General features: G+C 40.6%; 1 protein-coding gene across 12 annotated transcripts in view; it reads right to left on the bottom strand.

Annotated features, from left to right (window-relative positions):
- Positions 1-15,889, bottom strand: part of AGTPBP1 (ATP/GTP binding protein 1) — a 115,408-nt gene that overhangs the window by 91,905 nt on the left and 7,614 nt on the right. For 11 of the 12 annotated variants that reach the window (XM_036330660.1, XM_036330662.1, XM_036330666.1 and 8 more), the window contains one exon: positions 4,057-4,121. In XM_036330660.1, coding sequence (XP_036186553.1) covers positions 4,057-4,088 — 32 coding nt within the window. In that variant the 5' untranslated portion in view covers positions 4,089-4,121. Of the gene's footprint in view, positions 1-4,056; positions 4,122-14,879; positions 14,983-15,889 lie in introns of those variants that run through there. The other variant, XM_036330661.1, reaches the window with a different exon arrangement.

Below are 15,889 nucleotides of genomic sequence, written 5' to 3'. Positions count from 1 at the left end.
CCCACCTCCCACTCCGACCTCAAAAAAAGACATACTGTATAATTCCTTTTATATAAAGTTCTAGAAACACAAATAAATCTGTAGTGATCGAAAGTAGATGAGTGATCGCCTAAAGCAGCAGTCACCATCTGGTGGTCTGCAGACCACTGGTGGTCTGTGAGGTCCGAAAGGTTGGCGACCCCTGGCCTGGAGTGAGGGATGGGGCAGGAAGAAAGGATTACAAAAGGGCGCCAGGAAACAAATGATAAATATGTTCAGTATTTTGATTGAGAGAATGGTTTCACAGGTATACATAGGCCAAACTTACCAAACTGTACTCTCTATGTATTATTGGTGTATGATCATTATGCCTCAATAAAGTTGTTTAGAAAAATTATAGGTGGTTTTAATAAGTACTCTTGGTATAGTGGATAAGACAGAAACTAAACAAGAGTGGTTGGAGAGTGTGAAATGAAATGTAGATTGCATTTATAGACTATTTCAAAATTTGGGCTTTTAAAAGAATCATATAAATTGGACAGTAACAGAAGAACAGAGTCTATAAATACTGGAAAGCCCAGATCATTTTTAAATGGTAAGAAATGGAGGAGTTAAAGATTCAAGACAGAAGAATAAATAATAATTAAAAGACCCTGAGAAGGAAGGAGGTATAAAATTTAGAACAGAGGTGACAGTATTAGTCTTCGACAAGAAAAGAGAAAAGCTCTGTTGGAGTAAATAATAAGATGATAAGAAGAGGGTGGAATTAAAAAAAGGGGAGCATATAAATTTGGTGTAAGAAATATGAGGATATGGTGAACACACAATACAATATACAGATGACATATTATAGAATTGTACACCTGAAACCTACAGAATTGTATTAACCAACGCCATCCCAATAAATTCAATAAAATTTTTTTAAAAAGTAATGAGGCCCTAACCAGTTTGGCTCAGTGGATAGAGCATCGGCCTGCGGACTGAAGGGTCCCAGGTTCGATTCTGGTCAAGGGCATGTACCTTAGTTGCGGGCACATCCCCAGTAGAGGGCGTGCAGGAGGCAGCTGATCAATGTTTCTCTCTCATTGATGTTTCTATCTCTTAAACCCTCTCCCTTCCTCTCTGTAAAAAGTCAATAAAATATATATTTTTTTAAAAATAAAATAAATAAAAAGTAATGAGGATAACAGATTTATTTTCTCTATGATATGATAAGAAATTATCATTTGCTGAGGTTATGTATTGATATATCTGAGGATTCCAAAGATTTGAGGAATATAAAAGAAAGTATAAAACAGTCATTATAAAATTTGGGAAAATGAACTTTCCAGATAACCACAATAATAAGATTGCTGGGCTCTGTTCAGGTTGCCAATCAATAATTTTTAATGATCTCTGCCAAGTTAGTTCATCTTCCAACATCATTCAGCTGCTCAATAAAGATTTACAGGGAAAGGACTTTGTCCAGTGGGTGTGATTAAACACACACACACACAAAGTGCCCTGGCCAGCGTGGCTCAGTTGGTTGGAATGTCATCCTCTGTGCATTGAAAGGTCGTGGGTTCGATTCCTGGTCAAGGGCACACACCTGAGTTGCAGGTTCCATCCCTGGCCCCCGTCAGGCTGCATGCAGGAGGCAACCAATATGTGTCTCTCTCACATAGATTTCTCCCTCTCTCCTCTCTCCTCTCTCTCTCTCTCTCTCTCTCTCTCTCTCTCTCTCTCTCTCTCTCTCTCTCTCTCTCTCATCTTTCTTCCTCCCTCCTCCCCTCCCTCCCTCCCTCTCTCCTTTCCACTCTCTAAAATCAATGGAAAAATATCCTTGGGTGAGGATTACCCAAAAACGCACACGTACACACACACACACACACACAAAGTGAGATAAAGACATTCCAGTTATTTGCAAGAGTATAATAATAGAATATCGATTCTACACTGGGTAAAAAAGAAGGAGATTAGCCCTGACTGGTTTGGCTCAGTGGATAGAGCGCTGGCCTGTGGACTGAAGGGTCCCAGGTTCGATTCTGGTCAAGGGCATGTACCTTGGCTGCGGGCACATCCCCAGTGGGGGGTGTTCAGGAGGCAGCTGATCGATGTTTCTCTCTCATCGATGTTTCTAACTCTCTATCCCTCTCCTTCCTCTCTGTAAAATAATCAATAAAATATATATATATTTTTTTAAAGAGATTAAATGAGAAAACAATAAAAGTCAATAAATTAGAGTTCTGGGTAAGGCAGAATCTTACAATACAGATATTTGCAGAAGTGAGATAGACAGATGAAAGATTGTTGTTGGAGAATAAAAAGTCTGAATTAGTTCTTAGAAACGAGAATTTTGCTGATGGTAACATTTAGGGCATGATCGTGATGACGGTGAATGGGATGTAGAGAAAATATCTACCTGCTGTAACCTTTTTTTTTTCTTAGTCCCCACCTAAGGATATGTTTTTATTGATTTGAGAGAGAGAGAGAGAGAGAGAGGAAGAGGAAGAGGAAGAGGAAGAGAGAGAGGAAGAGGAAGAGGAAGAGGAAGAGGAAGAGAAAGAGAAAGAGAAAGAGAGAGAAGAAAACATTGATGGGAGAGAAAAACATCAATGGGTTGTCTATGTGCCCTGACCATGGATTGAACCTGCAAACTTTTGGCATATGGGACGACACTTCCAACAAACTGAGCCACCCAGCCAGGGCTCTGCTTGCTGTATCTTACAAAACATGTTAATTTGATGTAAATCACCACTCCTGGTCTTTAAATCTGCCAATCTAATTCATTCAATTACAACCCTGTCTAAACTCAGCAAGTATCAATATCCAACCACCCATCCAGATTTGCTAAAAAGTAAGAAAGTCCACAGGAGAGATGATGCTTTATCTCAGGAGTCAATGAAAATTTCTCTATAAAGGGCCAGATAGTATAATATATATTTTAGACACTGCAGGCCATGTAGTCTCTGTCACAACTACTCAACTTTGCCATAGTAGTAAAGAAGTGACCAGACAATCTATAAATGAAAGAACATGCTCAATAAAAGCTTATTTACATACACTGAAATCTGAATTTCATGTAATATTTATATGTCATAAAATATTATTCTTTTTACTCTTTTTTCCAACAATTTAGAATGCAGAAACCATTCTTAGCTCACAGGCCATACAAAAACGAGAGGTGGGCCAGATTTGGCCTCCCAATTATAGTTTGCTGACTCCAGCTTTAACTGAAAAGGTAAATCTTAATAAAACAATATAAATACAGTTGATCCATGAACAATGCAGGAGTGGGGGTAGGTAATATCCCACCCTTGTGCAGTTGAAAATTTGTAAATTTTGACTCCCCAAAAACTAACTTGTCCCTAGGTAAACTTGGAAGGAACCCACGCAGATACCAGAATCTGCAGATGCTCAAATCCCCTATATAAAATGGCATAGATCAATGCATACATGAGAACCCAAATGTGGACTGAAAACATTACAGGTATTTATTGAAAAAAATCTGTGGCTCAGATGGTTGAGCACTGACCTATGAACCAGGAGTTTACAGTTCAATTCCGGGTCAGGGCATATGCCCGGGTTGCAGGAGGCAGCCAATCTATGATTCTCTCTCATCATTGATGTTTCTTTCTATCTCTCCCTCTCTCTTCTTCTCTGAAATCAGTAAAATATTTTTTTAAAAATAGAAAAATCGGGCCGAAACCGGTTTGGCTCAGTGGATAGAGCGTTGGCCTGCGGACTGAAAGGTCCCAGGTTCAATTCCGGTCAAGGGCATGTACCTGGGTTGCGGGCGTATCCCCAGTGGGAGATGTGCAGGAGGCAGCTGATCGATGTTTCTCTCTCATCGATGTTTCTAACTCTCTATCTCTCTCCCTTCCTCTCTGTAAAAAATCAATAAAATATATTTAAAAAAAAATAGAAAAATCGGTATATAAGTGGACCTGTGCAGTCCAAACCCATGCTGTTCAAAGGTCAACTGTATAACATACTATTACTTAAACATAAATAATATTTTTACAGTAATGAGTTTCAAATAACTGCTTCCTCTTTATTTCTATAATTTATACATATTGGTATTTAGAATTACAGTACCTTTTCTCTGATACCACTTTTAACTTGCTCATCTTGAGTTACTTCATTTCACCATTGCAGATAATCTAAAATTTAAAAAAAGTTAATTAAATATAATTCTGATTTCTATACATTAGATGTCATAACAGCCATACAGCTGAAGGTTGTTACTATGGAAAACACAAGATAACACTGGAAATCAAAGGAGAATACTTTAGTTCTATGTGCTTCTGGCAAGTCACTTCAATGTACAATATGTGACTATTACCCAAAATCAACCAGTAAAACAGTGCCAAAATCCTGGAGCTATAAGAATGCAAAAACCTAATCTAACACAATTTACAATCAAGTGTTCACATTTCTTTTGAGATAAAATTATCCTTCCTGCTCTAATACTCTTCCTTAAAATACTCAAACCAACAATAGCATCCTGAGATTAGTGTACTTGTTGTCCACCATTCACATAAGTACTCAAATACTGCAGATATGTATGATTAGTTCTACATGAGAATATTTTTACATTAAAAACAAATTTTTCAGACTGAGTAAAAACCTGTAACATCTTATTTAATGCATTTCATGCATATTTTCCTTCAAGCAGTACAGGTTTTATCTTTACAAAGTTCATACTATATATTTTAAAACATTAAATCTTGATTCACAAAATTTTGATAATTTTTGGATTATGTATGAAAATCACATGGTCTGTTTTTAAGTTAGAAGAAATTTAAAAATTGCTGTTCTTTTTTTCAACTGACTTATGTTTTATTTATGTATGTATGTATGTATGTATGTGTATATGTTAATCCTCACTCGAGTACTATACTTTTTCATTGATTTTTAGGGAGGGTTGCAGAGAGAAGGAAAGACAGAGAGAGAAATGTCAATGTGAGAGAAACACATCGATTGATTGCCTCCTGCACGAGCCCTGACCAGGGCCCTAGGCGGAGGAGGAGCTTGCAACCAAGGTACGTGCCCTTGACCAGAATCAAACCTGGGACCCCCCTTTGATCTGCAGGCAAACACTCTAGCCCCTGAGTCAAACTGGCTAGGGCTCAACTGACTATTTTGTAATGACTACAAAATCAAAGTAACTTTCCCAATATCCAAGTTAATTAAGACGTAACTGTATATACAAGGGAGGAAGAATCCAATGTGTTGTTGCCGTGAAAAGTTACTTCTCGTTGAGTGGTATGTTTCTCTCTAAAACTGCATAAGCAGCACACCTTATGGAGAGTTCACTGTAAATTCTGATTTGCAAATATTAATGCTGGGCATTTACGTCATTCCTATTTCAACAGTTAAGAAATGACTCAAACTTCCAATTCACAGTAAGGTAGTACGTTAACCACAGGCATTTCTCTCCTCTCCCTTGCAGGACTAGAGTAGACAGTAAAGTCCACAGTGACAGAAAGGAAAACTATGAGGAAGGAGGCTACTTTGTCCAGAAGAACTCAGGAAACTCGTAACTAGAGAACTGGGAAATACCAAGAACAGCAAAGGTATATACTGCTAAACAGCTAACTAAAACTTTATAATCGCACGTAACTTTTTACCTCCTCAATACCCCCATGTTCAACATGTCTGGCAAATAATCTTCACCAAAGAAATTGACAACCTCAAAGAAATCTGCCTTCTGAGACTTTAGAGTTCCTCAGGAAAAAGGCCAATTCTCGTCCTCATTATCTCAGGATTAGCCCAGTGTGTCCCTGACGGCGCTTCCTATTTCTGAGGCCTGAGACCTGAGTGCCTCCGAGTAAACCAAGGCCCTTCTTGCTGCTGTGAAAGTGTGTGTTCATTGCAAGTTTGGGGTAATAGAAGGAGAGGCACCTTAGAAAGAGAAGTGCTGCACTTCACCAAGCTTGTGGTTTTGCCAACCAAAGGTGACAAAGCAAGAAATAGGCAAAGAAGTTGAGAAGGTATGCGAGGGAGTATATAACTGACCGTGGAATTTAGGTACATTCTACTCATTCCTCTCCGTTGGATCATTTTCATCACCATAAAATCATGTTGTTGTTTTTTTATGCCTTTGGTGGGGTAGGGTGGAGGACTCTCTTGCTCTCAGTTCCCCAGTTCAGCAACTGTCCCATTTTTTCCCTTCTGAAAGCAGTTGTTTATATATATTGTCAACAAGTCCTCTCTTCCCGTTCCCTCTTAAACACATTCCAGTCCAGTTTTCCACACACCACCCCATTAACACTGCTCTTGTCAGCAACCAATGATCTCATTTACTGTTACCAAATCCAACTGTCAATTCTCAGGCTTCATCTTACTGGTTCTATCAGCAGCACTTGATATGGCTGATCACTCCCTCTTCTTGGAAATACTTTCTTCAGTTGGACATACTCTGTTTTCTGTCTACCCACCTGCCACTCCTTCTAAGCCTCTTTTCCTGAAATGCCCCAAGGCTCAGTTCTCTCTTGTCCTTTTCTACCTCAGGTCTCTTGGTGATCTCATTCAGTCTACACAACCACTTCCACTTAGATCTCTCATATCACAAACTCAAGATATCCACAACTGATCTCCTGACCTTCCCTTCCCTTTCGAGGGTGTTCTAACCTCAGCTTTTCCCAAGGATAGTTAAAGACAATTCTCTCCCTCCAAGTATGTGACCCAAAACCTTAACTTCCTCCTTAGCTTCTGTCTTACACCCCACATCCAATACAGCAAGAAGCCCTGATAAGCCCTGGCCAGATAGCTCAATTGGTTAGAGCATTGTCCTGTTATGCCAAGGTTGCAGGTTCTAGCCCCAGTCAGGGCACATACAAGAAACAATGAATGAATGCATACATAAGTGGAACAACAAGTTTCTCTCTCTCCCCTGCCCCTCAAAAAAATATCCATTAAAAAACAAAAGTCCTGATAATTCTACTTTTAAAACATAGAATCTGATCACTTTTACCACATCTACCTTCTATGATCAAGCCACTGTCCTAGGCTCCCTTCTACCTCTGGCCCCCTAGAGTCTGTTTATTCTCAACACAACATCCTGCCTGACCCTTTTAAAACCTTGGGGAAAAGAAAGAGAAGAAAACAAAAAACAAAACCAAGAAATATACCCAGTTGCCCCATTTTTAATGCTTTGCTATTGGTGCAAACTTTCTAAAATGTGGGCTGACTATATTACAAGGAAACTATACTGTGAAATTTTGTGATTGTCTCATTTGGTTATTTATTATGCCCTTATGTTTTACATTATAACATTGTATTTACAAATATGCTTGATAATCAAATGTGTCCATTTTTAAGGGTGAGGTACAAGAGAAGGGCCAGTGGACAATTTTGCGAGTCATTTCACTAAACTAGTGCAACAAAAGACACACACAAAACCCCAGCTTGAGAACGAAAACGACTTATCAATGGGTTTACACACAGGCTGGTAATTCAAGTTGGCCCATTCCATTCTGTGTTGTCTCTGAAAACAACTTTACAAGTATTGCAACAAAGGTTCCAGCAATATTCAAAGGACATTTAACTACAAATTATAGTCATTTCACAAGTTAAAGGTATTACTGGAATCTCAAACATAATAAAGCTTTTATTTTTTAAAAATTATATACAATGAAAAGGCTGATGTGCCCATATGAATAGTAGCAGAACTTACTAGAAAAGGGAAAGCCATCCCATTGCTGAAAAACTAATGAGATCAGAATGTAAAATTATGCCAAGTAAAATGCTTATATGAGATGCAATAGGAGAAATGTTTAAAGTTCTACAGCATATTAACTGTAAGGTAAGTCAACATATTGGCATGCCACATGATGTAAAATACTTATGTAATAAACAGAAAAATATGGGGGGGGGGGTTTCTATCCGGATTGATGAATCCAGAGTTTGTAAACTATAATATATATATATATATGATTATACTCTATATATATTATGCATTCATAATTATAAAATTTGAGAACAGTAAAATCAAGAAAAATATTTTGCTACAGAGTGCTTGCTGCCCAAAGTTAACAAAAAACAGGGTATTTAATGTTTTGATCTCCTATCTGCAAACTAAGGATGTGTTTTAGAAGCACTATGTTGGCATCTGAATTGATAATATCCCATCATAGCTGGCTCTATGTGAAGATTTGCTACTCTTATTAAAAAATTAAAATTAAAAATACCTGACTTCACAACACAGTATTTTCACAGAGAGCTAAGTGTCAAAAGCTCTGGGAGATGACATTTTTTTAAAGTTCTACTTAAAGCTATAAAAATGATTAACTTTATTAAACAAAAACCTGTACACTCAATAATGTTTAAAGAACTACAAGGAAAACTGGACAAAGAGCACATAAAACTCCTGCCACACGCAGAAATCCAGTGGCTTCTCAAATGAAGAGTTCCCAACAGGTGTCAGCTGAAAGGTGAATTGCGGGAGTACTTTCACAAGTAGGTCAGAGGATCAAGAGCGGCTACTGAAGCTAGTCAACTTAGCAAACACTTATCACGTGAAACAACTGGACAACTCTCTGCGAGACCTTAGAGAAAATATTTTTACTTCAAGTGACAAGATTCTTGGCAGGGGGAGATCATGTGACAAAAGGAAACCATAAAATGACTGCTACTTGGGCTTGAGAGTGGAAAAGGATCTCTGGACCTTGAGGAGGAAGAATCTTATGTGCCACTTTCTGACTAGACCAGCCGTGGGCAAACTACGGCCCGCGGGCCGGATCCGGGCCGTTTGAAATGAATAAAACTAAAAAAAAAAAAAAAGACCGTACCCTTTTATGTAATGATGTTTACTTTGAATTTATATTAGTTCACACAAACACTCCATCCATGCTTTTGTTCCGGCCCTCCGGTCCAGTTTAAGAACCCATTGTGCCCTCGAGTCAAAAAGTTTGCCCACCCCTGGACTAGACCCTCAAGATGAGATTTACTGATCTGCCCCTTAAAAAATTCTGGATTTCTATGTAAGAGTAGTGGCCTGCAAATCACAATAAAGAAATGAACATTTTAGCTACAAGTTTTCAACTTTTTATGTAAGAAATGTTTTAGTTGTTTATCGAGATCAAGGAGAAAATCACCTCATGTCAGTTGAAAATGAAATCTGTGAATGGTTATTTCAAGTTTAACAAAAGAAAGCAAACAGTTTTCATATGAAAGACATAAACTTCATTATTTAGTTTTAGTTTTAAAAAATAATTGCCTTGTATAAAGTCTTTTCATAAAAGGTCAAGTAATCAACACATACATACATCTACACTAATAAAAGAGAAACATGGTAATTGGCGTACGACCGCTACCCTTTTCATTGGCTAATCAGCAAGATATGCAAATTAACTGTCAGCCAAGATGGCGGCCGGCAGCCAGGCAGCTTGAAACTAACATGAGGCTTGCTTGCCTCAGTGACGGAGGATCGTTGGAGAAAACCAACGTTCCCCGCCTGCGGCTGCAGGCCTCTGAGCCTGCAGTTTAAGAAACATTGTAACAAATACCGCCGGACTTCAGCCAGCAGATTCACAACATTGTAAGCAAAGGCCAGAAACCTACTTTCAGCCACGGAGGCCTAAGAGCTGGAGCCAAGCCTCAAGGTAAAGCTGACCCAGAATAAAAAAGAAAAAAAGAAAAAAAGGAGCGGTTGGGAACTTCAGTCACTCCCAGCCTGAAAACAGCCCTCAGCCCCTCACCCAGACTGGCCAGGCACCCCAGTGGGGACCCCCACCCTGATCCAGGACACCCTTCAGGGCAAACCAGCCGGCCCCACCCATGCACCAGGCCTCTACCCTATATAGTAAAAGGGTAATATGCCTCCCGGCACCGGGATCAGCGTGACAGGGGGCAGCGCCCAAACCCCCTGATCGCCCTGCGGCTCTGTGTGACAGGGGCGGGCCCCAACCCCCTGAGCAGCCCTGCTCTGTGCCTGATAGGGGGGAGCTCCCGAACCTCCCCCCTCACGGACCCTGCTCTGTGTGTGATGGGGTAGAGCCATAACCTCCCCATCGGCCCTGCCCTGAGTGTGAGAGTGGCGGCACCCCAAACCCCTGATCAGCCCTGCTCTGTGGGGGATAGAGGGCGGTGCCCCAACCCCCTGATGGGCCCTGCTCTGTGTGTGACGGGGGCAGCGCCCCAACCCCCTGATTGGCCCTGCTCTGTGCGTGACAGGGGGTGGCGCCGCAACCTCCCCATCGACCCTGCCTTGAGTGTGACAGGGGACGGTGCCCCAAACCCCCTAACTGGCCCTACCCTGAGCGTGACTGAGGGTGGCATCACAACCTCCCAATCTGCCCTGCTCTGTGCATGATGGGGCGGTGCCCCAACTCCCCAATCGGCCCTGCTCTGAGCCCAACCAGGGGCTGCATCTAGGAATTGGACCTGCCCTCTGCCACCCGGGAGCAGGCCTAAGCCAGCAGGTCGTTATCTCCCGAGGGGTCCCAGACTGCGAGAGGGCACAGGCCAGGCTGAGGGACCCCCTCTCCCCCCCCGAGTGCACAAATTTTTGTGCACCGGGCCTCTAGTATATATATAATAATTTGAAACTTCTGGAACTATATTTGAGCCTCATCATGTCAATCGGTTAAAAAAAGTTTTTTTTTCAAATTCTTATATAAATTCTGTCTTAGGGTATATTTTTATTAACATTATTTTTAGTAGCTTTGTTATTTAGCATTCTCAATAATTTACATATTGTAAATACATTAATACAAATCAGCTTACAAGTGGTAGTGGCCAATAGACAACAGATGAATGCAACAGAACTGAAAGTCTAGAAATAAACGCATATATCTATGGCAAGTGACTTTGGCAAGGGTGCCAAGTCCAATAACAAAAGAACAGACTTTTCTTTGCTGAGGTAAAGGGGAATCGGTATTCATTATTTAATGGAAATTATGGAGTGTCCGTCTGGGGTAATGAAAATTTTTGAAAATAGTGATTATGGTTGCACAACATTGTCAATATAATTAATGCCACTGAATTATAACCTTAAAATGGTTTAAATGGTTTTATTGTGGCCAAATATATTTTACCACAATAAAAAATTACCAAAAAAATTAACTTGAAACATTTATTTAAATTAAATCTATCAGGCCTATTTTTTTAAAAACTGAAGCCATTTATTTAACAGTAACTTAATATCTCTACCATATGAGTCTTTAAAACTCATGAAAATGTTCCAACTGGCGTGGCTCAGTGGTATACCGTCAATCTATCAAACAGAAGGTCACAGTTCAATTCCAGGTCAGGGCACATGCCCAGGTAGAGAACTCTATCCCCAGCAGGGGGCATGCAGGAGGCAGCCAATCAATGATTCTCTCTCATCATTGATGTTTCTATCTCCCTCTCCTTTCCTCTCTGAAATGTGTGTGTGTGTGTGTGTGTGTGTGTATCTATATCTATATCTATATCTATATCTATATCTATATCTATATCTATATCTATATCTATATCTATATCTATATCTATATCTATATCTATATCTATATCTATATCTATATAATCTCCAATGCTTTAAAAAAAAAAATCATGAAAATGAGCTGTTTCCAGAATGGTAAACTAAATTAATTACTTGTTTTTCAAATAAGGTTAAAGTCTTTTTGTTTGCTTTAAATAAATATAAATAAAACTACTCTTGCACATACCATATACATAGGCCATATTTTATTAGTACCTTGTATAGTAAAATTTATGGTAAGACTCCTAGGCCTACTTGAATAAAATAAAAAATAAAGTGGGAAATTTAAGAAAAGGAAAATCTATTTTTTCTATCTGCATTACTAATTCACATCAGAGTTTACATTCTTTGTGTGCTGGATAGCCACACAAAAGAATAGACTAATAAGATGGCCAAAATAATTAGATGCACAGAAAATACATCATCCTCTGTCAATAAAGCATTAGCAGTCATTACTGAAGCACTGTATTATAAGACCTAATTATTTTCAAGTGCTGCCCTGACAATCCTGAGCTTCACAGGGCCCCCAAAGCCTAATGAGAGTTCTCCCACTCTTTCCACATGTGCCCCTTCCAGTGGGAATGGCTCCTCGCCCAGCCCGTTCCACCATCAGCCAAACCAGTTGTACTTGATTCAATCCAAAACCTAACTAGTCTCAGTCCCCTGCCAGCTCTCAGAATTATTCAAACAAACTAATCACAAACTCCCACAGTGAAGGGATGGGAAGGTTACTTCGTCCTTTTGTTACGACAAAGCCTGTCTCCCACAGACCCTGTGGCTGGTTCACTCTATTCCCATGGGATGTGCAGCATCTTCCTCTCCCAGAAAATTGCCGTCAATCTCATCTCACCAGTGTCAGGTAGTACCGATTTCAAACTATTTAGGACAGAAGACCCATACTTCACCAATGGATTATAGGTGATAATAACAATTATTTTATCTAAACTTTCTGTTTAAACTAATATCACAAAGTTTATAGATGTTATAACTTTTATGGAGGAGTTCCCTGAGACCTAAGAATTATTTCATGGATCCTCCAGTGTAGAAAGATTGAGAAAGGCTAGTCTAGTCTCTTGTAGGCAGGGTTGGTGCAGACCAGATAGGTTGGTCCTGGTCCAGTATAGCTCTATAGCTGGTAAGCACAGCAAAAGAATCCTGATCACCACAGCCTCCTGACCACAGCAGTTTCCTAATTTTAAAAGAGGAGTGTGGTTCTCGCAATGAAGATCTAGGAGCAGTTTCACAATTACATAGGAAGCCTTTGAATCATAAAAGAAACAATTACACACACCCCTTGGTTTCTCAGTTCTCTGCAAAGGTTTTGGGAGTTGTTCCTTCAAGCTCAACCTACAGTCTCTTCCTTTAGATCTCCAAACAATTCTGTAAACCACGTGATACCTGTGCCAGACATTAATTTATTGCCCCTCATCTCCAAATTCACCGTGTGCCTGTTCTGTGAAAATGGATGTATGCCCTCAAACTATTCATTTCTTTGCCAGCTGGCACGATATTAAGCTTTGTCAAAAGAGAACATTGGAAAGACACTGCAGAGGAGAGAATTTTGCTTCTGGTTCCAATTTGCTCACTAGGCTGCAGCAGACAGGCTTCTTCAGGACCCACTCCTGCAACAAGGATGGCTTTTCCAGCAGTAGGCTCCTTGCAGCACATTCAGCGTCCCCAACAGGACGTAGCACAGAGACCGGACAGACATCTCCCCATGAACAGCTTTCCCTGGCACCCTAGAGGGTTGATAGCCAGCAAATTCACCACCCACAGATACTTGCCTTGACCTTGCCCTTTTCCAACAAGGTCTAGACCCCAGATGGAGAGAGAAATCCACTCTATCTCAGTAACTACTCTTTATATCAGCTTTTCCTATATTCCTTAGAGCTATCTTTACTTCTTACTGGTAAACTCCTCATTGCTCCAATCCCGGTATAGTCAATAATTCTTTTTTTTTTAATGTACGTTTTTCTTGATTTCAGAGAGGGAGAGAGAGAAAAACATCAATGATGAGAGGGAATCATTGATTGGCTGCCTCCTGCACACCCCCCACTGGGAGATCGAGCTTGCAACCCGGGCATGTGCCCTGACCAGGAATCGAATCGTGACCTCCTTGGTTCATAGGTTGACGCTCAACCACTGATCCACGCTGGCCAGGCTAGTCAATAATAAAAGGCTAGCCCTAACTGGTTTGGCTCTGTGGATAAAGCGTCGGCCTGCAGACTGAAGGGTCCCAGGTTCGATTCCGGTCAAGGGCATGTACCTTGGTTGTGGGCATATCCCCAGTAGGGGGTGGTGTGCAGGAGGCAGCTGATCGATGTTTCTCTCTCATCGATGTTTCTAACCCTCTATCCCTCTCCCTTCCTCTCTGTAAAAAAATCAATAAAATATATTTTTTTTAAAAAAAAAAAAAGGTTAATATGCAAATCTCCCCTCAGGAGTTCGACTGACTGGGAGTTTGTCCGCTCGCTATGACGTGTGCTGACCACCAGGGGATGACATGGTACTAAGGAAGGCCCCAGCCGGCAGCTGGGAGAGGGCAGGCCCCAGCCAGCCCTGATCATGGGCCAGGCCAAGGAACCCTACCCATGCACGAATTTCATGCACTGGGCCTCTAGTCTATATATATAAAAGCCTAAGCAACAGTTCAACCGGTAGCTATGACACACACTGACCATCAGGGGACAGACACTCTGACCAGTAGGTTAGTTTGCTGCTGGGGTCCGGGCGATCAGGACTGGGCGAGACGGACCGGACACGCCCTGGAGCCCTCCCGCGTTCCCTCCCTGGCCCCCATCGCGCACCAGAGGGGTCCCTCAGCCTGACCTGTGCCCTCTCGCAATCCAGGACCCCTCAGGGGATGTCGGAGAGCCTCAGGCCAGGCCGAGGGACCCTACCGGTGTTTGTGCACCAGGCCTCTATGTCTTTATACAAATCTTTTCCTGTTAAATTACAGTGAGGTTTCCTTTTTTTTTTCTTTTTTTAAATATATTTTATTGATTTTTTTACAGAGAGGAGGGTAGAGGGATAGAGAGTTAGAAACATCGATGAGAGAGAAACATCAATCAGCCGCCTCCTGCACGCCCCCTACCGGGGATGTGCCCGCAACCAAGGAACATGCCCTTGACCGGAATCAAACCTGGGACCCTTGAGTCCGCAGGCCGACGCTCTATTCGCTGAGCCAAACCGGTTAGGGCTACGGTGTGGTTTCTATCTTCTGAAAGGACCAACCTGATACATCCCAACAATTCTCTAAGCTCTTTGGTATCCTCTGGTAAATAAGCCCTTTCTGCTTAAGGTATCTAGAGTAGATTCTGTTCTTTACAACTGAATCTTCACTATTTTCTTTTTCAATAAAGAAATGTTTGAGGGGTGAGGAATCATACAATAATATCCTCAGAGATTAGATAAATCTCTGACTCTTTTTTTAAAATTAGGAAATGAACCCTACCTGGTCTGGCTTGGTGGTTAGAGCGGCAACCCGTGGACTGAAGGGTCACAAGTTCAATTCCAGTTGAGAGCACATAACTCAGTAGCAGGCTTGATCCTGGGTCCTGGTCAGGGAGCATGAGGGAGGCAACCAATTAATGTGTCTCTCTCACATCAATGTTTCTCTCTCCCTGTCTCTTCCCCTCCCTTCCACTCTCTCTAAAAATCAATGAAAAAAATATCCTCGGGTGAAAATTAACAAAAAATAAGTAAATAAAATAAAATAAAATTAGGAAGTGATACTAATCACGCATAGCCAGGATTAAGATGGCTACTGAGGATTATGGTCCTAGGTTAGTCTGTTAAATACTTTAATTGTAATATGAATTCCATCTTAGACTATTATCATCCCTGCTATGCCTAGCTACTATTTAAAATTTAGTCTACAATAAGATAACACTTCACACCCACTAAAGTGGCTATAATAAATAATAAACAATTAAGATAATAAATATTAGTAAAATGTGAAGAAATGGGAAACCCCATACATTGCTGAAGGGGATGTAAAATGGCAGATAAAATGGAAGTAGTCTAGCAGTGCCTTAAAAAGCTAAACATAAAGTATCCAAATGACTCCGACAGTCCATTTCTAGGTACAACCCCAAAAAATGAAAACCTATATCCACACAAAAACTTATACACAAATGTTCACAGCAGCATTATTCATAGTAACCAAAAAGTGGAAACCCAAATGCCCATCAATGGATAAATGGATAAGTAAAATGTGATATAGCCACATAATGGAATATTATTCAGTAATCAAAAGAAACAAAGTACTAATATTTGCTACCTAGATTAAACTTGAAAATATTATGTTAAATGGGAAAAGTCAGCCACAAAAGACCACAACATTATATAATTCCATGTATATAAAATACCCAGAATAAGTAAACCTATAGAGACAGATTACTGGTTACCTGGGACTAGGGGAGATAGGGGTTAGGATTAGGAGGAGAGGGTAAAGGGGTATAG

This window comes from Myotis myotis, unplaced genomic scaffold (assembly GCF_014108235.1).
Source record: "Myotis myotis isolate mMyoMyo1 unplaced genomic scaffold, mMyoMyo1.p scaffold_m19_p_12, whole genome shotgun sequence".
Lineage (NCBI taxonomy): Eukaryota > Metazoa > Chordata > Mammalia > Chiroptera > Vespertilionidae > Myotis > Myotis myotis.
The sequence above is the reverse complement of the archived record's forward strand: the minus strand, read 5'-3'. Positions and strand labels throughout refer to the sequence as shown.